The following is a 26893-nucleotide window of genomic DNA, read 5'->3' as shown; positions in this document are numbered from 1 at the left end:
GTCATGCTCCATCCCTCGACTGAAAGGAGTTACTATTCTCTCTGCCAAAATAATCCCTTATTTGGCTGATGCATCGCAAGATGAGGAAATGAATGTATGATGGTGCTCTCTTGTTTGGAGACAACAAAATGACCCCATAAAAAGTTTCAAAAGCTTGAGCTCATGAGTGTTTCTCACCTACATGCATGAAAATCAGTGGACATACAGTTGTGTTCAAAATAACAGCAGTCCAGCATCACTAGCAAGATAAATCACTGTTTTTGTGAAAATTTCAACTTCTACACTGCAAGTAAGTTTCTAGGAGGTTTAGTAAAGGTATAGAAAACCAACAGGCATGGCGTGCATGCTGCTGATTCTGTGAAACTGAATCATTAACTGAAAGGGGCGTGTTCAAAAAAATAGCAGTGCTGAGTTCAATAAGTGAGGTCATTGATAATGTGAAAAAAACTGGTGTTAAACATGTGGCCCTCATTTAAGGATCAAGGCAACTGATGCTGCATATGCTGGCTTTGCATTTGTCCTTGAAAAACAGAGGAAAACGGGTCGTTCAAGACACTGTTCAGAATAAGAGCGTTCTTTGATTAAGAAATTAATCAAAGAAGGGAAAACCTATAAAGAAGTGCAGAAAATGATAGGCTGTTCAGCTAAAATATCAGCTAAGATATCAAACTCTTTAAAATGGCAGCCAAAACCAGAAAGGCGAGGAAGAAAAAGAAAAACAACTATTCAAATGGATCGGAGAATAACCAGCATGGCAAAGGCTCAGCCAATGATCAGCTCCAGGAGGTTCAAAGAAGATCTAAGGTTGCCTGTGAGTACTGTAACAATCAGGTGACGTCTATGTGAAGCCAAGCTACCAGCAAGAAGCCCCCGCAAAGTTAAAAAAAATTGTTAAAAAAAAGACGTGCTGAAGCGGTTACAATTTGCCAAAGAACACATTGACTGGCCTAAAAAGAAATGGCGTAATATTTTGTGGACTGATGAAAGTAAGATTGTTCTTTTTGGGTCTAAGGGCCACAAACAGTTTGTCAGACGTCCTGCAAACACTGAATTCAAGCCACAGTACACAGTGAAGACGGTGAAGCATGGTGGTGCAAGCATCATGATATGGGGATGTTTCTCGTACTATGGTGTTGGTCCTATTTATCGCATACCAGGGATCATGGATCAGTTTGAGTACATCAGAATACTGGAAGAAGTCATGTTGCCGTATGCTGAAGAGGAAATGCCCTTGAAATGGGTGTTTCAACAAGATGATGACCCCCAAACACACCAGCAAGCAAGCAAAATCATGGTTCCAGACAAACCGCATTCAAGTAATGGAGTGGCCAGCACAATCTCTGGACCTTAATCCCATAGAAAACTTGTGGGCTGACATCAAAAATGCTGTTCATGAGGCAAAACCAAGAAGAGGAATTGTGGAACTTGGTACAATTGTCCTGGGCTGCAATACCTGTTGACCGGTGCCAGAAGTTGGTCGACTCCATGCACCACAGATGTGAAGCAGTTATCAGAAATTGAGGTTATGCAACTAAATATTAGTTTATGATTCTCAGGAAAGTTGAATATTCAAGCATTTCTTAGTTTATACAGTACATTTTTGAGTTAGTAAAGACAGATGTCAACACTGCTATTTTTTTGAACATATTTCTTGACTTTCTGTAAAATATTATCAAATTAAATTACATTTTCCAATTTTCTTGCTTTGAAATAGAAAGTGCTGTGTCCCCAATGCATATGTGTTCATTAAAATACAATTTATTTAATATCTTCATCCTTTTTTTCACAGAGGAGTCATTTTTTTTAACAGCTAGCAGTCACACACAAGTCACAACGGCACACTGAATTAACTTTAAAAATAGATGCTTGCAATGAAAGAATGATTCATGAATAAATATAACATCGAGCCAGTCAGAAGGGTAATGGCAGTTGGGTCAAATGAGTTTTCAGACTGTTTTTCCTGCAGGGGAAACATGAACTCTTTTAACAGTAATGGGCTAAGCCTTTTAGTGTACTGAATGTAATACCTCATATATAATTTCATGTAGATCCTGCAGTTTTTTAAAGAAAGAATGTAAAAAAGAATGTCAGAAATGATTTGATAAATCCAGCATTTCCATTAAAACCTTGTCAGAATTAAAGTTGTGATAAAATACACCCTTTGATGAGTTTTGTTACAGATTGGGACTACATGAGGATCAAGAGATGGCTTCTGGTCAACAATTGTATTAACACTGGTGCACGGTCTCCACTGCCTGTCCATTGATCTTCACTAGCAGAGGGATTCTTTCTAAAAATTTGTGTCTTTCATTTCAGACACATTTATATTTAAAAAAGAAGACCTGCACCACTTGATGGTGAAACCAGTTAAAACACAGCCATGATCAGAGTCATCATTGGTGAACACATTCAGAGTCATTGACGTAATTACACATCATGTTGACTCCTACATTCATTGGTTCACTGTTTACCAGACCCGGGTCAATGCTGGTGATGCTTGTTAGTTTATACACTAAAAGGTGAGGTTTTCAAAATTAAAAAAAAATCACAAAAAGTCTAAGAAGTTTTGTAAAATATTTATTTAAATCTGTCTTTTTACCCAGTTTTTACCAACACCATTCATACAATGCAGACAAGCTGTTTTTCAAGTTACAGTCAACACAGAACTTTTACTCAACCAACCTTTTTTCAATAAAATCCTTTTATTCTTCACCATTCAGTGGACTCTACAATTTATAAATACTAAGGCACAATAAGTCATAAACAGATAAAATCTCTATTTAAAAAATCCCTTTTTTAAATTCAGTTTAGGAAACTCTCAGTGCTGTGTGGCAGGTAGCATGCAGAAAAGCTGTGTTTTTACTGAGCCTCTGTTACTCCAGCTTTTATAACATACAGCCTCCCAAAACATGTTCCCCTTACAAGAACACCACTTCCTAAATGTCTCAGGTGTAACTTAAGATTTCCCTTACATCAAAACAGGTTACTGGTGTATGGTGTGGTTCCAGGAAAAATAAAAACAATCTGTTCCCTGTGAGAGAGTGCACGTACATGCTAATTGTGTTCAGTTTGTGCGAAGAGGTGCAGAGACCCTTTAAAAGGCTGATCCAAGAAGGCAAAGTATCCCCTCCATCTGAGTGCAGGCTGCTTTGTTTAAATATGCATTTGTGCGTTTCAGTTGAAGACGTGTGTCCTGGTGACACTCAGCTTAGATATCCTCCCACAGATAGCTATGTTTGAGATGTGAACAACAGTGAAAAAAACCCTGAAAACAATCAAGGTCCACAAGCTATTCATAACAATATCTGTACAAGTGAGAAAAACAGGTTATTACAATACCGCCAAACTCACTTATGGCAAAACTTTGGTTGTTAGCTTGACTTGGTTCTCGCGTGTCTGTCATATTTAAACTGATGAAAGTGGTTATAGTTTAAGTACATGAGGGCTTGAGCATCTGCTTCCTTTTCAGTGTTGGGGTTGTGCATTTGAACCCCAATGACCTGATATGCCAAAATTGACTGCTGTTCCCACTCCTTTCCTTTACGTTATGTTGCTAGTTGCTGGTGGAGGGAATGGCAGCAATATGAAACATTAATATTTACACTTTAGGTAACTCAACTATAACACAAAGGTGCACTGATACTGAAAACAATGTGCTTTTTACTGTTTCAGTAGTAGAAAAAAAAAAAACAACAATAAAAGTATTTAAAACAAACTAAAAGTAAAATGCTCTTATATTGACCTTTCAGTGCTTAAATCACACAGTAGACAGATTAAGTAGTAACAGTATGTGTGTGTGTGTGTGTGTGTGTGTGTGTGTGTGTGTGTGTGTGTGTGTGTGTGTGTGTGTGTGTGTGTGTGTGTGTGTGTGTGTGTGTGTGTGTGTGTGTGTGAGAAGCGGGAATTGTGTCACAGTGCACACATGCAAAGCACATGAGTATTTCATTAATCTGTACGTATGTGCGTGTGAAAGTAGTGCACACCAATGGACTTCCAGACGCACCCACTATTGTGTTACCACATTTTCTCCCTATCACATGTCTCCATGGTCTGTAGTGCAGTGGTATTTGGGGGGCATACAAACAGGAGACCTGGGTTCAAAACCCAACTTTTACTTTTACTTTAAGAGATGATGTGTTTGTTATATTCCAGGAGTACACAGCATACAAAATAAGAATACACGTAAATATTGAAATAGTAGCTCACTAGTGGGATTCGTGTGTTAGTGTTTCCACTGCAGGTAAGCATTGTTAATAATCCTTTTAATTCTTTCAATGAGTTACCGGTGTGTTGTGTTGGATAAAGCAAGGATGAGTGATGAGTGTGATGATGATAAATGCACCAGGCCAATAAATGTAGGGGCATATTGAAGCATTGTAGGCAATTTGTTTAATCCATGTGGTGCCTAAATATTAAGAGATTATTGTAAGTCCAACAGTGTTCAAGTGAGCATTTGTGCTGTGAAAGGGGAAATTCTTCTTCTTGTTTGTGCTGAAAATGATAAAATGGGTAAACACGGCGCTGTCCAGTGCTGAAGCAGAGCAAGCTCTAAAGAGCGAGGGAAAGAGGTGCACATCGTGATCAGCTGATTGTACGCGCGTCTCTTAATGTTATTTTGAATGGTTATTATGGATCCAGTGTGCCTCAGGCTCTGTTACTTTCTTACTGTTATGAAGTACCAGCCTGGCCAAAAATGAGTTGGTCGAAACAGGGATTATTTTTTAATCTCAAATTGAAATTAATGAAAAATGTGGCTCGCTATTTCATATTTAAGATGGATTTTATTTTGAAATTCTGCATTGGCTTGTCCTGATTTTGGCTTCGTCACACTGTGATGTGGACACCTATGGCTCTGAACCAAAATGAGTCAGTTGAAACAGGTAGTTTGTTTTTATCCTATATTAAAATAAGACAGTAGGTCAATGTTTCATATTTAAGATGGCAATTGTTTTGAAATTCCACATCATTTGCTAAAATGTCAGTGCTTTATCCAATACAAAATAACCCATAAAAAAATAATTAGTTCTTGCCTGCAGTAGAAACACTAATGCAAACTTTATTCTGTTTTGGCTGTGGCTCACAACAACCATTCAAATCAGCAGCACCAGTGCCGAGCAAAGCTTTAGTTGTCTGAGACTTGTTAAGAACTATTAGCGCTTGTGCAGGGAAAAGGGCATATTTCTGACCTGATAAAACATAATAATACATTTGATGGCTGGGATAAGTAAGGAGGGAGCAGGTTTTGGATCCCTGAACCATAAAATAATACCACCGTGCCACTAACATTCTACATAAAGCATAGAAAAATGTGCCATAAGCAGCACTGAATGCTCAAGTCTACTTACACAACGCACAAACATACATACATACATACATACATGTGGGACTTTAAGGGAATAGTCACACAAATGTGTGTGCGTCGTGTGTGTTTGCTGTGACACAAATCCAGCACCATAGTGTGCGTGTGTGTGTACATATATGTTTGAGTTTGTATGAGTATATGTGTATGTGTGTGTCACCAGTCCAGGTGTAAGTGTGGGTGTTGGTGAAGCTGACACAGTAACTCCTCTTCTGTTGGTTCCTGGATCTGCTCTCTGCAGAGAAAAAGAGGACAGGAGAATACAGTTAATGAAATTAGCGATGAGAGATTTTGTTTTGTGTTAAAATGAATCACAATCAGACCGACCTGAACATGAGCTGCACAGAGGTTTGGTATCTGATCCTCTCCACTTCAGTAACAGAGCAGCTGTGACTGCGGTCCCACCTATAGATGAAGTTCTGTTCAAAACAACCAACAGGATATTTAGCAAATGACATGAGGAAGATATTACTCCAGATTTATCTTTGACACAATCATTTCTTATTTCTTGTCTGTGACATGAAATTGTACAAAACAGCTCAGAAAGGCAAAGGTTAAAATATGACAAAATACTGTTATGCCCTTAGGTTTCTATTAAGTTTTCTTTAAATACTAAAACATTTTTTTCCAGTAATAACAATTTTCTCCCCATGGCCTTTATTTGGGTTGTTGACAGAGTTTCAATATCTGTTTTGACAATATCAGAATTATTGACTGAAACTCTAAAGTTGTGTCGTCTGAGTGAACTGACCTCTAAGATGAGCGCCACAAACAAGTTGACCCACATGACTGACGAGGTGAGCCACCAACATACAAAGAAGATCTTGGACCAGCTGAGGAAATAAACCACTCATTATCATCTTCATCATCTTCATCATCAGCTAGTCTGTATGTAAAAGCTCAGAAGGTCTGTCTTACTCTGTGGTGTATCTGCTGTATGCATCCATGAAGGCCTGCCAGTTGTTGACAACCATGATATTATACAGCAGAATGATGGATGCCTGGTGAAGGAGAGAGAGAAAGAAAGAGAGACAGAGAGAGAGAGAGAGACAGTCCCAAATTTGATTGAATACTTTCACTGTAAAAGATCGCTGTGATCTCGCTGAGAGGTTGAAACCAGTGAATTTAAAACTGTCTCACATCTCACTGCTCATGTTACTCACCGCAAAGTCGTCAAAGTTATTTGGCCAGTACTCCAGCTGTTCATAGGTGCCACACGCCATGCTGAAGTTAGAGGTGATGTCCTCCATGGTGGTGTTGGGGAGAACACTGACACACACATATGCACAAATATTAACACATACACCATCAGAGAGGACTCACTGAAACTGCTTATATCAAATTGTTTCAGAATTGAAAGCTCAGCTTTCTGTAACAAACAGTGTTATTACTGGGATCTTACATATTTGATGAACAACCACTAACAGTGAGTTCACTTCAGTTAGCTGAATGAAGGTTAGAATCAGGTTTGCAGTTACCAAACCTGAGTCTGACACACTGAGGAGAATCCCAGAGATGTCCGAGTTGAGTCCTCATTACCCGAGTCTGATTAAGTCCCCATTACCTAAGTCTGAGTCACAGTGGAGTGCACATTTTAGCATGGAACTGTCATGTAACAAGACATTGAACACTAGTGCAGGTGAACACATGCACCCACTGCTCAAAATTAATAAACCAGGGCCTTATACAAAAAAAACTCCTCCTCTTCTCCTTCCTCTTAGTCCTGTCGCAGACAATGACTGGGTCCAGGTCTAAGTCTGAGAACTGAAAAGCTATACCCAATCACTCAAGTTTGGCTCGAGTCTTCGTCCTAGACTTGAGTACTCCTATTGTTAATTATTATCTTGGATGCTGCTGAAAACCAGACGTCTACCAGATTGCTGACACGCACATTTAATTCTAACTATTATAGAATGATTCACATTTGGTGAAGATCTCTCCTGCATGTATGAAACACATGCATTCTTTTAAGCAGTAAGATATCTAAAGAATGTCTGGTCACCAGTTGAGGAACAAATGTTTCAAATGACTGTTTATATTTGCTGATTATATTCCATAATGTAATGAAAACAACATCAGTTTTTATTTTGTGGATCACATCAGTGCTGATTGTTTCATGAACAGTTCAAACTCTTCACAGAAATTTTAATGAGGTCTGAAATGACACTTTGAAGCTATGTTGCACACCGCTCAACATTCTGCAACTAAATACAGCTTCAGTCTGCAGCAATATTATTAGCTGTCTTTCTTTTATTTCCTTAATTAGTCTTCTGAACAGGAACCCTTCAACATATACATCTAACCAACAAACCAATATATTTTCAGATATGACAATTTTACTTCACGTTACATGAAAATAAATGTGCATAAGTTAAACTTGGGTTCATCACCGGTTTGAAACATTTATTAGGCTGACAATAAAAACTGTTTTCCTGCATTCTCTGCAAATAATTAGTCAGAAGAGCTCCATGTTTCATTAGCCTCACTCTGTTTTTGACTTCCTACCTCATATGTGGAGGAGGTTTAATGGCCCCTTCAAATAGCCAGATCCCAAACACAGCGAACACATAGTACACCACCTGCAGAGAAAGCATGAACAACACATCAACCCAAGTCATCAAGTCATGTAGAACCTTGTATCTCCAAAGTAGTAGAAGTAAATCAAATAGTGTGTTTATAACAGTAACTAAAAATAATTCCCAGACCTGTGGCCATCAGAACTCCATTTTTAAAATCTGCCAGTAATGAACATTTGTGTTATGATTTGCTGTCAACTTGCATTTCCTTCCTGTGTTTGTCATGGCCCTTGAACCTAAAACATATTCATTCATTCTATTAATTAAAATATTAAAAGCTAAAAAAGATAATTGTTTTTGAGTTTTGTGTGTTCTTATGCAAAGTGCAAATTGCGGGGCACAATAAACACAGTTCATATCCATACAGAGTGGGTAAAATACAGACTTGACTGTCAGCTAATTTATTTCCCCATTTGGCTCTCAGTGCTTTGTGAAGTATATGAGAGAACATATAACATTCCTGCAGACAGGCCCAGTACTCTTAATCCATAGTTTGCATATTATTAAACAGTGTGTTTAAAAGTAAGGACATAAGCAAGGTGTAAGTGTAGATCAACTGGTTAATTCCATCATGCATGACTTCACTCACCACCAGGATCCCTGCAAAGGCTCGCAGGTTTTTCAACAGGTCCAACAGTGTGCTCGCAACCAAAGCCATGAGCTGCAAAACAAGCAGGATGTGTGGTTCAACAGATTGTGATGAGGATGCAGAGGTAAGAAAACACAATGTGCAATCTTGGCTACATACATTGTTTTTATGTTTTACTGAAATGTAACTGACTTTTACTACGTCTGTCATGAACCGTGTATAGCCCTTAAAACTTTGGGATGTTTGTGCCTAGAAAATGTATCCTATAACATTTCTCTTCTGGGCCTGAAATCATTTTTTGTTTACAACACATTTAAATATTGTTTTACTATGACCTTCAGTTTGTGTGAATACTCCTTTAAAATGAAAGTTGCTATGCATGTTAACATAGATTGTTATGTTTTGTGCAAAGTTTTTATGCTGTGTGCACATATTAAATGTTACTTTTTGGGACTACCGGGGCCCCATAGGTTTTGGCTCCTGTGTTCACTGTTCAAAGAAAACATCAATGGATCACCTTCTACACTTACGCTTTGAAAACATGTGAACCAGCTGATTAAAAGGCTTACTGTGATGTTTTAAAGATAATCTCTTTAAAGTTTTACCCTTTACAAAATGACTTTCCCCAGTAAAATGAGCCCTGTTGATTGTGATATAATGTATGATGTCTTCATTAACCTTGATATCTGGGATGATGCGAAGGAAGCGGAAGACAATCAGCATGTTAACCAAACGAACCATCTCCCACAGAGACATCACACCATGAGAGGACGTGTCCCTGAAAACAAAATGTGTATCAACATACAGCAATAATGAGTTATTTCATCTGCACAGATTTCAGTGCTGAACATTTCTTTAACATGGTCAGTCCCTTTGGTTAAACAAACTGTTTAATAGTAAGTCTTTGCACTTTCTTTGAATCTGTGACCGCATCACTATTGTCTATATTTTGAGCTAATGATTCTATTAATGGGAAAACCTACCAGTCAGAATAAGGAAGCCTGTAGGTGATATATATAGTGATCTGTAGAATCTGATGGAAAAAAAGATGAAAGACAAATGTTAAATTGGTAAATAAAGACATTTTACATCTTTAACTTTGTATTTTTCTCCTCTGAAGATGATGTGGTAATTTATAAGCTATAGCTGCAGCTCATGGAGGTTTTTGTTACTGATTTATCTGCCTATTACTTTTAGGATTAAGTGTAAAGTTTATGAAATGTCAAAATGTAAAAACAAAATGCTCTTAATAATTCCCCAGAGCACACTGTGTTTTTATCAAATTGCTTCTTGTGCCTTACAAATAATCCACAATAAAAAATCTAATCATCCCTGACAAAACACTGTAGGAAACATTTTTTATATAAAAGTACTGAAGTAAGTGGACAGAGCAACGTTACCAATAGCAGGATGGTGAGGAAGCCGTCAAAGACGTTGTTCCTGTAGGACAGGTAGCCTCTCCAGCCGAAGGCAAAGATCTTCACACACATCTCAAACAGGTAGTAGAGGATGAAGCACAGGTTGATGATCTGGAGGAGAGACAGTGGAAAAGCTGAATCAGTTTATGTGTAAAGGATGTTATGGGTTCTACAATAAGGCAGCAATGTTTATTTTACACCTCAAACATAAAGGGGAAGCCAGAGAGGAGACCCTCATAAGATCAAAATCTCCATTTTCACTAATCCTGCCATCACAGACACATTTAGACACAAGGAAGGCAGTCTTGACTCCATCAGTTTTTTTTTAGTTTTGGCCTAAATAAGAAGTGAGGTTTATTGACTTCAAATGTTGGTGTATTAGTGGAAAGTTTGATCAGGTTGGTATGAACATTACAAGACAGGATTCAATATTCATATTGCATTCAAGTGCAAAAGACCTGTGAAGACATTTTTAGAAACTTTGTTGAAGTGTTGGCCGGGGTGTAATTGTGACCAGACGGTGGTGCAAGAAAGGTCAGCAGGAAGGGCTCACAAAGATAAGATATAAGATATAACACTAGGATGATAATTAAAGTGACCCCTGTGCCCATTCATTATTTAATGACAGTGCTTACCTCCATGATGTAGTTGTCTCTCTCTGCAGTGGTCTTCTCAGAGTTCAACACCAACACAGTCTGAAACACACAGAAGTAGATCATCAAATGTTAGACTGCATTCATATTAATCAATCTTTATTTGTAGAATAAATCACAACAAACATTATCCCAAGACATTTTTACAAACAAAGCAGGTCTAGACCATATTCCATGTTAAATTATCAACAAAGACTCAACATCAAAACAGGATAAGATCCAGTCCCCTCTTACTGACAGGACTCAGTCTGATCTCATCTTAATCCACCATGAGGATTGCACCTTTCAGTATTTAGCAAGTTACAGCAGCAAGGAAAATCAGTGGATGAGTGTGTGTGTAAATTTGTGTGAGTGTAACTTACACATATGCACATGACGTTGGCCAATGCCACTACATTGCCCAGCACAGTGAGATAGTAGTGGCTGAAGACTCTCTGAAGTTTCTGCAGGACTGGGGAGTCATACTGGGGCAAGGGAGGATGCTGCAGAAACAAACACATTCAAGTACCACAGGTTCAACAGCATGAAACAGGTGTGAGATGTCAATGTGATTTTCAAGCAGCTTCACCTCCTTGATGCGATCTTTATCGAGTTCATCAAAGATCTTCCTGAACTGCTCTCGGTCCATGGAGCCCAGGTCTGCACACTGCTGAGCCTCCTGTGGACAACAGCCAGAGAAAAGGATGCATCTCCATTTAGAGAGAAGAAATCTTGTTGTCTTAGGTTAAATACACTTTCATAATTCTTATTAATAATGTGTGTTAAACATCTGCCCTTTAACTGCTCATCATTTTGACCAAACAAACGTGTTGTACACAGAAGGTCATTAGGTCAGAATGTGAAGATACTCCGTAAAGGTTTTATAAGGTAGTAAAGATGCTACATTCATGACAATCAAAAGACAGAATGTCTGTGGCCATTTTTCACAACACTACAATTTTTGGAAATTGTGGTTTTGATTTGTATTATTAGAGGAAATAAAAAAACACCCGCAAGGTTTCCATGTGTCTCAAAAGTACTTGATGTGTCTGGATTCACTGAGTCAGACAGAGGCTCAGTGGGCAAAGCAGTCAGATTTTTGAATGTAGGAATCTTTGAGTTGTGCTACTTAATTTTCACCTTTAATTTAATTTATTAAACATATAGACTGCCAGGTCAAGTTTACATACTTTCAATCAGTTCTCTTTTTTCTCATGGCTACAGTTGTTGTTTTTTTAGACGAGAAAGGACTGTGACTTATTAAGTTGTCCAGTAGATGGCAGCAAAATATAAAACTCCTCCCCTAATGTGTCATAAAATATATATTGCATATAATCTAGTACAGAGTACAGTCTGGACCTGCTCTGTTTGTAAAGGGTCTAGAGATGATATTTGCTGTTAATTGGTGATATATAACTGACTCAGGATTGACTGACTGATTTGGATTCATCTGAGAAGAAACTCGTTCATTGTTCATTATTCAGATTATCTTTCATATTTCAAGAATTTAAAATATATATTTGGGGTAAAGACATGTTAGCATAATTTGTTTGTGTGTGTGTGTGTGTGTGTGTGTGTGTGTGTGTGTGTGTGTGTGTGTGCGTGTGTGTGCGTGCGTGCGTGTGTGTGTGTGTGTGTGTGTGAGTGTGAGTGAGAGAGAGAGAGAGAGTGAATCGTGGCTCTTACCTTAGTGATGGCTGCTCTGTAGTAACTTTTCATCTGGACCCTGGACATCACCTCCAGCACAGCATCAACACGTACATGCTCCCTGACAGATTAATGACATAACTCTATTCAGCTTTTATTCTCTGAGTTTGATGTTATTTTGATTAAACAAGTGAGCCAAATCAGCTCTCCTAACACAGTCCCCTTTTTAAAATGTATTTTGGAGTAGGGGAATGACCCGTGGGAAAGGGGCAACAGGCTGAAGTTCAACCTGGGATGCACAAACCTGCGCCCAATAAGTCATTTTTAAGTCAATAAATTATCCTCAGGTCAATACTTAGCATCAAATTGTTTGTGTACCAGCTAGTCATACATTATCCCTTTAATGTTATTAACTGTTGACTCTTACTAATGGTTAACTATTATAACATGTTCAACACAGCTAACAACTGTGTCTTTAAAGGCACTATGAGGAGTTTTTCACCAGCTGAGAAACAGACTGAAACCAACACTGATGCCTCTTTATGATCTTCAAAAGCAAACAAAACCATAAACAACAACACTGATACCTTCTCTGTTGTCATTTTTAATGCCGTGAACCACTCAGAGGGGGTAGGTGTCAGACCACATGATTGACATTTGGCTTTAGAAACACCCTTTTTCGGCTGTTTTCATGGCAAATAATCACATCCAGTGATACATCTGGCTGTTAAAAGACAGCAGAGTGAGGTTTTTGTTGAAAACACCTCTTATTTCTTATTCTGTACATGCAAAAGTAGTAACACTTTGTCCACAGTGGGGCGCCTAGATTGATATAAATCAAAAGTTCCTCACAGCAGCTTTAAAAGAATACAACTATTGATACAAAGTGTGGGTTAAGAGACAGAGTTTTGATATGATCCGTTGTTTTTTTCATGTGTGTGTGTGTGTGTGTGTGTGTGTGTGTGTGTGTGTGTGTGTGTGTGTATCTCACACAGCAGCTTGTTGAGCTCTTCGACAGCTGAGGACTTGAAAAGCAGCTCTAATCCCAAGTCGTCTCCTGATGATGGACGTCTGGACTGACATCTGCACCAGAACAGAAAGAGTCCATGAATGTAAGTGTTAATAACTATTGTTGTGCATGTGTATGAAGAAAACAATAAAAATGGAAATGTAAGAATAGACTATAATCCTTTTATAAACCTTTAATTTCCCAGCAGATGGCACTAATGAATGTTCCACACAGAGATTCAGGTGGACCTGGAGAACTGCTGTGTTTGCAAATGAACATAACTACAGGTGAGGTAATTACTACTGCTTCACATTTTGATGACCGTTTATCGGCATGGTGCATCCTTCAGACGTCTCCATCCATTCAGGCCTTTTGGTTTGTTTTGAAAGCTGCTAGTGTTGAGTCATTTAAAGTGAACACCCATGTTAGAAAATTTGGGCGTATGCTGTGGAATATGAAACAACTGTCAAATGATTCCTCCTGACTATATTTCACTACTAACACAGATTTTTTCTGTGGACACACCCACTTTTCCAGCTCAGGGCAATGAGGTGACAGCAGCCATGATTTGTTCTTTAAAAAACAAACAAACAAAAAACCCTCTCACATTAACGGACTCATATAATAAATGTCTGGCACACTTCTTTGTGCTTTATTGACTGGCATGTAGACTTAAGTCTTCATTATCTGGGGCGTAAACTACAGAGCAGGATTTGTGGTTATGGAGTTAACTTCAGGGTTAACTCTGAGTTTTCAGCACTACATCGAGGGTTCACTTCTTACTGGGGTAGATCACCTGAACACTTAACCTGCTCTATAGTGGACTATGTTCAGGATGAGCAATCAGATTCTAGAAAACTGTTTTGTTTGCTTGTCTCTTTCTTGGCACAACACAGTCTAAGCAATTTTCTGTTCCACATAAGTCTGGTTCCGCTCAAGGATTCTGCCCGTTACATGCCTCTGTTCCTTACAGTATAACTAACAGTACAATCTAGACCTGATCTTTATATATAGAATTTTTAGATTTCTTTCAACAAGTTTACAAGTAAGGACAACTAGGGGCAGAAGCAGGCCAGGAAGGGCTAGCTGGACAGTATAATTCCCCAGGATAGTATATGAAGCTACAAATGACAGATACAAACATGAGTGTCCCTCACACGATCAAGAGTCTTGAAAAGCTTCTGTAAGGGATGTTTTTTCCAGCTGGACCAAAGTACTGGAGAAATTTTGATCCCACGAAAAGTCAAATCTGCATCAAGCAACAGCTAGCAGTTGCTGCTGCTAATGTAGGTGTTTATGTTGCCACTTCAATTTCTGCTGGTAAACACAAGCAGATGGCTGAAGCAAGAACAGCTTTGTTGCCTATTTTCTCCTCAATCTGCTACCTTTCATGCCAAGGATTGGCCATCTTAGGAAACGCAGATGAGGAGCCCAATGTGACCCAGCTGTTAAACTTGCATGCTCAAGATATCCCAGAGTTGCAGTCCTGGCTTGCTTGTAAGGAGGCTTGTAAGTGGCTCTCTTATGATATCCTGCGCTGCCACACAGCTTACAGACACCAGACACCATAGACCATAGTGGATTTGGTCTATGTTTTTTGTTCATGTGAGCCTTCGGCATTGATTAGCTGACACTTGAGAGAAAAGCTGTCTCAATTATGGCATCAGTAGCTCTGTCTGTATCTAGCTCTGTCCGTATCTCAGCAACAACATTAGTTACGTGTGTATTTGTGTACATCACCTCATTACGTTGCTGCAACAGGCATTTTACTGTTTTTTCAAAATAGCAGCAAGTCATGAAAGGAATAGAGCACCCATCAACACCAACATACATCTGCGCCTATGCTTCTACCTACACTGTCACTAAAGATGAGAAGCAGAAGAAGACTGGGTAATGGTGGGACAATGTCCTGCTCCCCAGCCTAATGATTGACAATGTGTGACTCACCAGTAAATACCCTCTGAACTGGTTGTAGATGATGGCTGTCAGTAAGTTCATCAGACAGTAAGTTCCTGCCAGGAAATAAATAAGTAAATAAATGCAAAGATATTAACATTTTTAAGTAGTCGAGCTATTTCCTCCTGGAGCCCCACACAGCAATAATCACGCTCACCAATGACACTGAAGGTGACGAAGAAAATGGAGTAGAGTCTGTTGAGCGAGTAAGCAGGGATCATCACTGTGAGAGGACAGAGGACACAGTGTTCAGACAATCAGACAGAAGGATAAACAGACATCATTAAACATGGCCTCTTCATTTGGTGACTGATCGAGTACCGTCAGGGTTGTTAGCTGTGGTGAGCAGAACCAGCAGGGAAGTGAGTGACATGGGCAGATCTCTAAAATGTAACTCCCACTCTCCGTTCCTCTTTGGATCCTGAACAGAAACACGGGCAGAGAGATCATACAGTATTTCTACTACTGTTAACAACACTCAGGGTGTATTATAGTACTGAATGAAGGAAACAGATAATGACATAAGCCCACACGGTATAAGAAAACATGCTCTGTGCGGTCATTTTGTTCAATACTAGATAACAATACGAAACGTAATAAACATACTTAGGACAACTAAACTCTAGACACACATACACACACACACACATATACACACACACACACACACACACACACACACACACACACACACACACACACACACACACACACACACACACACACACAGGCACACTAGGCAAAGTGTCAGCAGAACCGCATTGTGTACTTAACATGTCATGACCATAAAGTCTTGGACTCACCTCAGTTTTAGCAAAAAGCAGCATGCCGATCATAGTGAAGAGGCAGAGGTGGAGAGCCAGCAGTAGGATGACACTGCAGACAGGAGAACACACACACACACACACACACACACACACACACACACACACACACACACACACACACACACACACACACACACACACACACACACACACATTGTTTGTTTCTGTGTTATTTTCCTTTATAACTTGTTTTATATTTCATGTATTTATTTCAACTTCCTCTTGACCAATTCTATCACATTGAATGTAATGTTTATCCAGATACCTGGCGATCTCTGGTAGAGTCCTCTTGATGCACTTGAGTGTCTTCTTCATCAAGGACGAGTTTTGCAGCAGGAAGAATGGACGCAGGAGTCGCCGTACTCTCAGTTTCTAAACGACAGAAGGAATACAGGTTCACGTTTAGTGAATAGAATGAGCCTTCATTTTTATTTGAATCAACTAGACTCATCTTAATAGAGAAATAGGCAAGTTTGAAGTCCTTGGGAGTTTGAAAATGACCCAACACATAATAAGTGGCTCATGCATGTCCACTTTGTTGCAGCTTGGCAGTCAATATTGTTCTATTAAATAAAGATGCAAATAATCCCAGCTACAATAATCCTTGTTCTACTTTATTAATGTTCATCATATTTATGTTTACCATGGTTTATCGTTGACAGACAGGAGATTATCAGTGGCCTTCAGTCTGTTTCATGTTGCATTGTTGTACTGAAAGCTCACACTGAAGACCGTCAACATATCATGCTGAGAAAACAAAGACCGCAGCCTCACCTCATCACACACCATACTGACAGAGAGCACCCAGTCAATGACAGAGACTGTGATCACCACTGTGTAACTGATCAGCCATTTGTTCTTCCTGAACTCCTCCCAGCCAATCAGGTAGCTCTTAGGACAAAACATAAGGAGGGGAGCAGAAGTTTATTTAACAAAAACGTGAAATAACTATTAATACCTGAGAATTTTTTTAAATATCGTCTTAAAAACAACATTTAATGTCTCGTTTGACCAGACAGCTTCCAGCTGCCAGGGCTGTGTTTACCTTTACAGCAAGATCAAGAGCAAACACGATGAGGCAGACCATCTCGATGCTTTCGGTGAAGCCACAAGGAGGCTCCCAGGGTTGGAAGCGATATCGAGGGTCAGAAGAGATGGCCAATGAAGACGGGCGCTCCACAAATGCTAGCAACAACACCGCTGCAATGGTCAGGCCTAAACCCCTGAAAGATAGCGCACAAATGAATGCAGACATGTTGTACATATGGTTTAGTCAAACATTTGAGTCTGTTTCTTTTATCACTAGTTTTAATTGTCATGTCCACATTGTTTGAAGACGCGTTAGTTAGGTCGAGGCAGATGTCTGTCTAACATGAGTCTGGTTCTGCTCGAGGTTTCTGCCTGTTAAAAGGAAGTTTTTCCTTTCCGTTGTAACTAGCTAAATACTGGGAGGTGCAATGCTTATCTGTGGGGGGTTTCAATGTTAGACTCTAGACACATCAAAACCATACTATTTAGGAGGGAAGAAAACTACAATAATACATAATTAATGTTAGAGGAACTAGGACTTTCAGTCGTGTGGCGGGACCTGAATCCTGGAAAAAAGGACTGCACATTTTTTTCCCACTCACATTCTATCTATTCTAGACTAGACTACTTTTTTGTGTTCCAAAGAGATTTTCTCAGCATCAAATTGCTGTATTGGGACAATGGACATGTCTGATCATACTCTTTCTATGGACTAAACACTAAGTTCTGAAAAGAGGAGCACTTTTTGGAAGTTAAATACAGGGAACTTTAATCAAAAGAGACAACAAAAAGAGGATGTTATTAAACATGATCTTAAAGAAAATGATATGGGGGAAGTATCCCCACCATTTTTTTGTGCTGTTCTAAGAGAGAAAGTTATAGGTTATTGCTCCAGTTTAAAAAACAGAAAAGACATGAAAAAGTCGATCACTTACAGAATAAAAAAAGGAAAATAAACATAAACTAAGACACTGACCAATTGAGTCAAAATAGAAATTGTGTGGGTCAAAAATGTTTTCTCACTATGAGCTTGAACTCACGTTGACCCAGTGTGAACTTACCACTGGCAAATCCTTGAGTAGTACCATCGATACAGGCGCAGCGAGCTTGCATCTACCCGGTGGTTGATAGACCGGTACTGGAGGCATGCAGAAAAAACGTCATTAACACAGAAGTGTATAGAACACAAGGGTTTCATCGGAGAGAGAAAGAGGGAGGGAAGAATACAGTGAGGGGAAAACAAGGACAAAAAACAGCAAACCAGATAAAGCCAAGGAAAGTTAAGATGAGCACACAGGTTAAGTACAGACACAAAGTCTGAATCTGTTACTGATGCAGTCCCAAATTTAAAATCAGTAAGAGTCACTGCATGCAACTCATGCCATTAGGTTAGGTCTTTCACATTACCTCACTCAACATTATTTACTGTAGAGCTTTCAAATGTAATGAGCAGTCCACATCACTGTATGAATGTAGCCTCAAACAAACCATTGATATAAAGACCTGAACATACTAATGACATCTAACTGTAATCAGTAGGCTGAGGAGCAGCAGCACCTTTACTTCACTCCTCCTCTAAAAACAGGTCGCCTGCTCTTCTCCAGGTATATTTTCACTTATTAATAGATCACTGGCTTTTTGTATCACAAAATCCAGAGAGAGAAAATTCAATTTGTTACAAAGAAGCATGAAAGAGATGTCACCGAGGTCAGCAGCACTGATAGTGGTTACTTTCTTTGGTTACTTATTTTACTTAATCAGCATTTTACTTTTTTACCATAGAAATAATTCATGAAGTCACTGTGTTTACCTGTATGGCGTCCTCGATGAACACAACAGCCTGTTGGATGTAAAGGTCTTCATCACCTGTGGATGGGGAGACGAGTGTAAGCTGAAAGACCATCTCTGTCTCAGAAGCAGAATTCACTGACACCTCTCCCCCAGGTGCTCTGACCACTGTGACCTTAATGTCCTTAACTGCCATGTTCAGCCACTAACTACAACAGAACACACACCACACAAACTGAAACAGACCACAGGAACCAGCGCCAAGATGTTGTTGTCTATAGAACTGGTTGGGCTAGGAGCTACGTTGAAAGTTTGTTTTTTCTTCAGGCAAAACTGGGGGAAAAAATCAGCGAATATCCAGCTGACTGCCAAGTCAAGACAAATGTATTCATACTGACCAAGGAAGGTGCTGTACAACTAAGGGAGACAATAAAATTGAAATCCCACTTAAATACTCACAGCAGCCAGATACACACTAATTAATACACAGTAATACACAGTAATAGACATACAGAGTACAATATGAGAATAGAACAGGAATCTTACAAACAGAGCCTCATACATGACTGCTCCATGTGCAGAACGAGACAGAAAGAGAGGTTACATTTTTGTTCAACAGCCACTGCCCAGAAAAAAGGACTGCTGGACATGGACAAATGATGGTTCGTTAAAACAAAACAAACATGCAAACAGACAAACAAAAACAATGCCATCATAGCTCAGCAGCAGTGGGACTGAGCTGGCTAAGTGAACACTCACTGAGCACCTGCTTCTCAGGTTGGACTGAAGTCATTTTCTAAACTATGTCCAATCAAAATCACAAAGAAACTTTGTTCAAAACCCTGACTTATAATTAAGACACAAGTCCGATTGGTCCTGCGGCAACATCTGGATATTCAAATCAGTTGACCAATTTGGAGTCAGCTGATTAGAGATTAGTGGAAAATCAAAAAGGAAGTAATAACAAAGTCAGGCTGGCATGATCACTTTGAGATGAGCAGGATCCAGCTTTGATTCATTGATTAATCATTTAATGTCATGCATAAGTTACTGTCTTACTAGTGTTAGTATTAGTGTCTTTTATTAATCAGAATAAGAACCAGCTGAATTATTTGCATTAAAAATCTTAGATTAAATCCAGTTTGGAGTGGCTCTTGGTGTCTTTTCATTCAGGTGGTTGAAGCCTGATCTAACCTCGTCAACATAATAGAAATTGCACTGCAGCTGCAAAAGCAGAGATTTAACAACAAAGAAGTTAGACTATTTCATGACGCAATTTCTCATCTGTAAACTGATAATTACTAGGGTTTTTTCATTTTAAATATGAATCTTAATTGGTTTGTACTCTAAAAGGTATATGAACTGTATTTATAGGGCGCTTGCTCTAGTCCTCTGACCACTCAAAGCACTACACATCACATTCACTGATTCTCACAACATTCATTCACTGATGGCAGAGGCTGCTATCGAAAGAGCCCATCAGTATTAACTAACCCCATCACTCACCGCTGACGCAGCCACCAGGGGCGGTTGGGGTTAAGTGACTTGCAAGCACTTTACAAGACATGTCAGCACTCATCCTTTCACACACACATTCATACACTTGCAAAGTGCTATGCAAGGTCAGCTAGTCATTCACACCTATTAGTACACCATAACTAGGGGTGCAACGGATCAAAAAACTCACGGTTCGGATCGTATCACGGATTTGAGTCACGGATCGGATCATTTTTCGGATCAACAAAAAAAAAAAAAGAAAGAAGACAAGACAAATACAACTTTGTCCCTCTATTTATTTTGTAAAACTCTTTGCCCATTAAATAAAAACAGCATTCAACTCAAAATTTACTGCATGTGCAAAGCACCCTATCTGTGGGCCCAGTCCTGCCTCATTCACTGCATTTCATGGCATGGCAAGTGAAGGAGCAGAGGAACTTCAAAAGTTTCACTCCATTCTTCTTTCATTTGCTGATTTTCACCGTCCACTTTTCTTTGAGCAGCAAACTGTGAACACACCGTTTTATTCTAGGGTCCTACAGTTGGCAAAGTGCCAACATGCGAACGGCTCCATAAACGAAAGTGAAAGTTAAAAATTGCACTCGCAGCATTGGACTCTAAGTGACCCAGTAACAGCCTGTCTGCTTATCGTTGACATAGAGAAAAAAATCCCGGTAAACACACGGTGACCCGACCAAAACACAGAGTGAAGGAATAACAGTTCGGGGGCCACAAATAGGCGGCCGGATGCGGCCCGCGGGCCGTGTATTGACGGCCTCTGGTCTAGTGGGTGCGCGACGGAATTTCATAACGTGGCTCAAGCACATTCAGCATTCACTGTATTTCACAGGGAAACCAAAATGCTCCAATACATGTGACTTACAAGATGCAGGAGGGTTATAATGTTCCTCTGCTCCTTCACTTGCCATGACTACCTCTGCGCTTGAAGAGTGAGTTGACGCGCAACCTTTTTTTTTTTCATCAACCGATCCGCGGACCACGTCCGTGCCGAACCGTGGAGAGGCATCCGTACGGATCACGGATCAACGATGATCCGTTGCACCACTAACCATAACTGTGCCTTCTGGTGCAGTTTAGGGTTCAGAGTCTTACCCAACAATTTTCCAAATGAAGAAAACTGAACTGAAGCAATCTGCTTTACCTCTGGGCAGAATATAAGAAGTGTATTATTTATAATATGAATATCAAGACAAACAATTAGTTATCACAGCTGATGCTTTGTCATTTACCACACTGAGTATCTCACAGTTTGCACAGTGACTTTGATAAAACATACAGATTCAACACTCTTTTTATGACCTGAAAACTGTGGCTGTATGTTTACATATTTTGTAATATTTCATAAATCTGTTGTGCCAATCACACACAGGAATAGTTTATCCCCGAGGACACTGATGTCTGTGTAATCCCTAGACTGTAAAACCATGGATGTAGTCTCAAGAGGAGTTTTGAAGCCCAAAAATGGTCATTTAGGAAATGCTGACTCAACCCAACTTTAGACCTACATGAACAAACAAGCCTTTAGCCTCCTGGCTAACAGCTACAACTGGCCCAATCCCAGTGCCCCTAATTATGCTACACCCCATACAGATTTACTAATTACTGCTGTAATAACTAATGGGGGTCAAATGTAATATGTGTCTAGAATTGAGGTACATGGAGGTACAAAACTCTGGCTTAATTTTCAACACTGTAGATTACCTCTGGGTGTAATCTTAAAAAATAACAGTGAATCCAGTTCTGCAGGTTTCTGCCTAATAAAAGAATGCTTTGCATTGCTACTGCTGCCAAGTGATTGCTCATGTGGGATCTATGTTGGATAAATGGTTCAAATGGATTGAGCTGAGAGTATATCAAGCTCAGCATTCACATGATAAAGCAATTATTCAGGATGAGGTTATACTGAACTCAACCTGGCCTAAAGAAACCCTACGCTGATCTTTGCGATTTAGAAAGTGTTGTACTTGAAGTATTTTGTTCAAAAGGAATGAGGATGTGTGTGTCCACTTCAAACTTTCAGTGCTGGCAGTAGGTAGGTTGTTTGTTCCTATGCTGCTGAGTGATTCTGTTCAACCGTTGTTACTCTTTCTCCCCACAGTTGCACAGACACAGATATGATGACTCAGGTCAGGCAACACTAACACTCACACACTCACACTCACTCTCTCTCTCACACACACACACACACACACACACACACACACACACACACACACACACACACACACACACACACACACACACACACACACACACACACAAACTTGCTGTTGCTGACTGGATGCATCAGAGCAGGATGTGTCACAGCCGAGGTGATTGTGGGTGTCACTGACAGGACAAGGATTATAACTGCTTCAACACATGCACACAGCGGTCAAACAAGTGTGAGCTGCACTGCTCACACTTGCTGCAGCAGAAGAAACTTTAAGAACTCAGTAAAAATAAGAAGGGGGGGGGGGGGTAAGTTTTATGATATAAAGAAGTATCCTTGGTTCTTAGTGCAACATGTATCACTTTGAAAGAACTGTTGAACAACGTGTTTTTGAACTTCTGAAACCACGAGTGTGACAGCTCTAAAGTACCCTTTGTTTCTGTCATTTAAAGGTGACATCCACTCACATACAGGACCAGATCGAATTTCCATCACAACCATATTATAATAAAGTGTACATGTAAATTCACACATTTAATAGTGAGTGTGATTTTAGGTCAGAGCCTCTGTGAGAAAGTTTCTGATTGTGTTAATTTCGGACTCCTCTGTGGATAAAGTGATACATCTTATATCTTGGCTGATCTTTTCCTGGACACGTCTGAGTAGTGTTTAGAAAAAATCTCTTCATGCTTTTCTTTAAATTCAAATGTATCACACACTCTGAACATTTGCTATGAAAAAAGAATGCAAAATTGCTGTTAAAGATATTAAAAACCACAAAATAGAAATAGTTGATTATTTGCTGACACTTTGCTTTTGCAGGTCAACAAAATTCACCACTTTTACTTTCAATGTTTTTCATAACCAGCTAAACACTGCTTACAGTAGCTTTGATAAAGTATTAACAGATACAGAATCACAAATTATAACACTGCAATAGCCAAGTGTATGTCCATTTTCCTCAAACAACCATACTGATTCATTTTATCAGGCTTGGTGAGAAGAGAAGATTCATTTGAGTTAGAAAAACTGCTGTGAATCTTCAATGTGGAAACTTCTGCTATGTCATATTCCATGCATCACAGACAGGAGGCAAAAAACATGTTCATAGCCTAAAAATACCCTCAACCACACACAACCACACACAATATTCTGTACTGCACTTTGTGAACTTTTTAAGCCAACACTATATCATCTCAGCTAACAGTTACTCAACGTCAAAGTTGTGAGGGTTCCTATAATTTTCAGTTCTGTCCTCGAGACCAGGGGTTCCCATACTTTTCAGCCCGCGACCCCCAAAATATGGTGCCAAAGAATTGCGACCCCCACTGTCCCTCAAAGTGATTTAATGTGGCTTCATTTAACTGGTCTGCAGAAATTTAGCCTACCTATATGAGCATGCGTCTGTGTTTCCTGGGCCTTTATGAATTAACTTACTGCTACTGATGCTTTTGATAATTCACTGTTCACTAACCCTAAACTTAGGAGTCATCTGGCAAAAAGAAAGGCAGAAAACTCATTACATTTTCTATTTTCAAGTTTTTATTTTAGCTACTATTTTTGTCGATATTTTTTACTGTAATGGGTAAAATGTACTAATTTTAGATAACTTAAAAAAAAAGACACATTCTGGAAGACATCTCAGGACCCCCCATTTGTGTCTCACGACCCCCCAGGGGGTCCCAACCCACACTTTGGGATCCCCTGCTCTATACCCAGTGTGTCAGCCATTCAGAGTGCTGATGGTTTCTGATTGGTTGCATCTTGTAAAAGTGATGATAGCACACCATGTCAGATAGTTCCTGCTCTCACCAACACTACTTTGAGCTTAGGGTCCTCGAAGGCCCCCCTGCAGCCCCAAAGAAGACCTTTAAGATATGGTTGAGCCGGCAAGAACATCAGCAAGATGTTCCAACAGCACATCCAACAGCAAAAAGATACTACCAGGACAACATGTAGTGTCAATGAGCCTCTGCAGTGCCTTGTTAAATCAACACAAAAACAAAAGCGTGACTGCTCTGGCTTTAACAAAGCTCAGACATTTTATGAGTGAGATCCTTCACTTCACTGCATTATCACACACTTGCACGGCTCGTTTTATAAATCACACTGATCTTGCAATACATATGCTTGAAATTGAAAAACTCAAATTAAACTGGACACGAAAATGATAACTCGCTACTTTCACATTAGTTTCTTTTAGAATTGATTTTAAGGTACTTTTATTTGTTTTTAAAGCTTTCAACAGCCTTACTCCTCCAGTCTATACATCACTGATCTCCTGTCATTTTATGTTCCAACTCGATCACTGAGGTCCTCGAATGCTTCCCTTTTAATGTTCCTCGTGTCTCTCACACAAGTAGCCAGAGAGCTTTCTGTTTTTACGCCCCTAAGCTTTGGAACTCTCTGCCTCTGGACATTAAAGCGGCGAGCTCTCTGGGTGTTTTTAAAAGTAAACTTAAGACTTCCTTTTTTAATCAAGCTTTTAATTTGGAGTATTTATTTTTAGCCCTGGACTGCAGTATTATAATCATTGCTTTAACATTTATTTATCTATTTAATTTCCTGTATTCATCTGATCTTGTCGACGCTACCTTATTTTTAACTTTTCTTTCCACTATTAATTATTTTATTAATTTTACTGTGTTGATTTTATCTTTTTTTTTTTATATATATTTCATTTATAATCATGCCTTTTTTAATTTTACCATTGCTGTTGTTTTCTGTCTCTCTGTTATTTTGTGAATCACTTTGGGCTGCATGTTTATATGTATGAAAGGTGCTGTATAAATAAAGTAGAGTTGAGTTGAGTTAATACACCTGTAACAACAATCTAATATACCCAGCCATCAAGAAAGCAGGTCTGCTCCATGCTCACAGTGTCAAGGGTAATTTTGTAATCAGTTTGTGTTTTAAACATCTTGTCACAAGCTCTCTTACTGGATGCAAACCCTATCAAGACTGATGAGGAGTTAGTGTTGGTGGTGTCACTGGGGAGCCAAATCTCAGTTTGGCTGCAGGTCTAGCTGTGATTGTTAAACCTGTTAAGCTTTCAGGGGCCTCTTTTCAGCAGACTAATGAAGTTGTGGTAGCCTACTCCATGCTCACATAATAACACTTAGGCCTATACAATTGCTAAATCTTCTACAGGTTAAGAGATCTCAGCTTGTAATGTAACTACATGTCGCTGTCTTGACGCACAGGACCTGATCAACCACCATTGACTTCACAGACAGGAGCCAGTCACCTGCTCTCTAAAAATCCTCTCATCCTGTCACCCTTTGTGTCACTTTAATGCAGACTACTCCGAGTTGACAGCACCCCACCCCTACTCACCTGTACCCCCCTCCACTTGGCAAGACTGTCCGGAGACAGAGTAGGACATCCTCCTGCTGCCCGATCCCGACCTGGAGCCATAGTCTGCGGAGGCTCCATTCTCGGTCCCGGTCAGCAGACCCTCCTTTTCCATCCAGGAAACCTACAACTTGTTGTTCTGCCGATCCTCAGCTGTCAAAGTGAAAGTCACAGATCTGAGACGTGACGCTGTGAAGTGAGTTAGAGGGGCTGAGTGAGGTCTGACTTTACTCTAAACTCAGTCAGAATGAACCGTGTACTGACAAATAAAGTTTAAAACTACAAAACAAGCCTGAGGCAGAGGGCAGGGGAACGTGTTTTTAGGAAGTGAGTCCTCCGCTCCTCCCTCCCTCCTGTCCCAGAGTATCACTTTACACCGACAGTAAACCACTAACTCCTCCTCCAACTCCGAGCGCGCTGCAGCACTGAGACGGTCTCAGGAAGGTCTGCTGAGGTGATCGTGACAACAGAAAGACTCCCTTGTTGCAGCAGACAGGGTAAGGTTGAAGAAGTGATTGTTACCGACAAAGAAAAAAAGAAAGAAAATAGGTTAAAGTGTCTTGTTGTGGTTCAAGTGCATGGACTCCGGATTAGACTGAACCTTACTCTCCATCCAGTTTTAAAGCACCTTGGGTATAAATTGTTAGTACAGATGGGGGCGGAATTTTGATTACAAAAATAGGGGGACAACACTCAGTCGAAAAAGTGCAGAATAAATCCATCTGTAATTTTTCACCTGTCCCTTCACCTATTAGCAGGGGCGTCTCTAGTAATTCTGCCCCCCTGAAAAGATATCTCAGTGGTCCCCATCACCACAGCCAGTCCTACAAAATATAACATTGCTGCTATGATACTGGTTTATTTGCATTAAACAAAACATATGCTTAAAACTATCCCGGTTAACTGACTCAAATCTAAGCTACATGTCAATATATATATATATATATATATATATATATATATATATATATATATATATATATATATATATATATTTACAATTTCTCCAAATGTAACTGAACAATATTGACCTTCAGAC

General features: G+C 39.6%; 1 protein-coding gene across 1 annotated transcript; it reads right to left on the bottom strand.

Annotated features, from left to right (window-relative positions):
* Positions 1-2564: 2564 nt before the first annotated feature.
* On the bottom strand, positions 2565-26209 carry tpcn2 (two pore segment channel 2). The gene is made up of 25 exons (XM_034679052.1): positions 25837-26209; positions 18853-18908; positions 18104-18180; positions 17059-17236; positions 16788-16904; positions 16279-16385; positions 15990-16062; positions 15508-15607; positions 15344-15409; positions 15178-15242; positions 13213-13304; positions 12261-12342; positions 11164-11253; positions 10958-11077; positions 10578-10637; positions 9925-10053; positions 9508-9557; positions 9203-9302; positions 8525-8596; positions 7865-7938; positions 6523-6628; positions 6278-6360; positions 6111-6192; positions 5687-5778; positions 2565-5594 (listed from the first exon to the last, which is right to left on the bottom strand). The coding sequence occupies exons 1-25, from the start codon at positions 25967-25969 to the stop codon at positions 5516-5518; spliced, it is 2283 nt and encodes a 760-aa protein (XP_034534943.1). The 5' UTR covers positions 25970-26209; the 3' UTR covers positions 2565-5515.
* Positions 26210-26893: the final 684 nt, after the last annotated feature.

Source organism: Notolabrus celidotus, chromosome 3 (assembly GCF_009762535.1).
Source record: "Notolabrus celidotus isolate fNotCel1 chromosome 3, fNotCel1.pri, whole genome shotgun sequence".
Lineage (NCBI taxonomy): Eukaryota > Metazoa > Chordata > Actinopteri > Labriformes > Labridae > Notolabrus > Notolabrus celidotus.
This window is presented reverse-complemented; position numbering and strand designations above follow the sequence as displayed.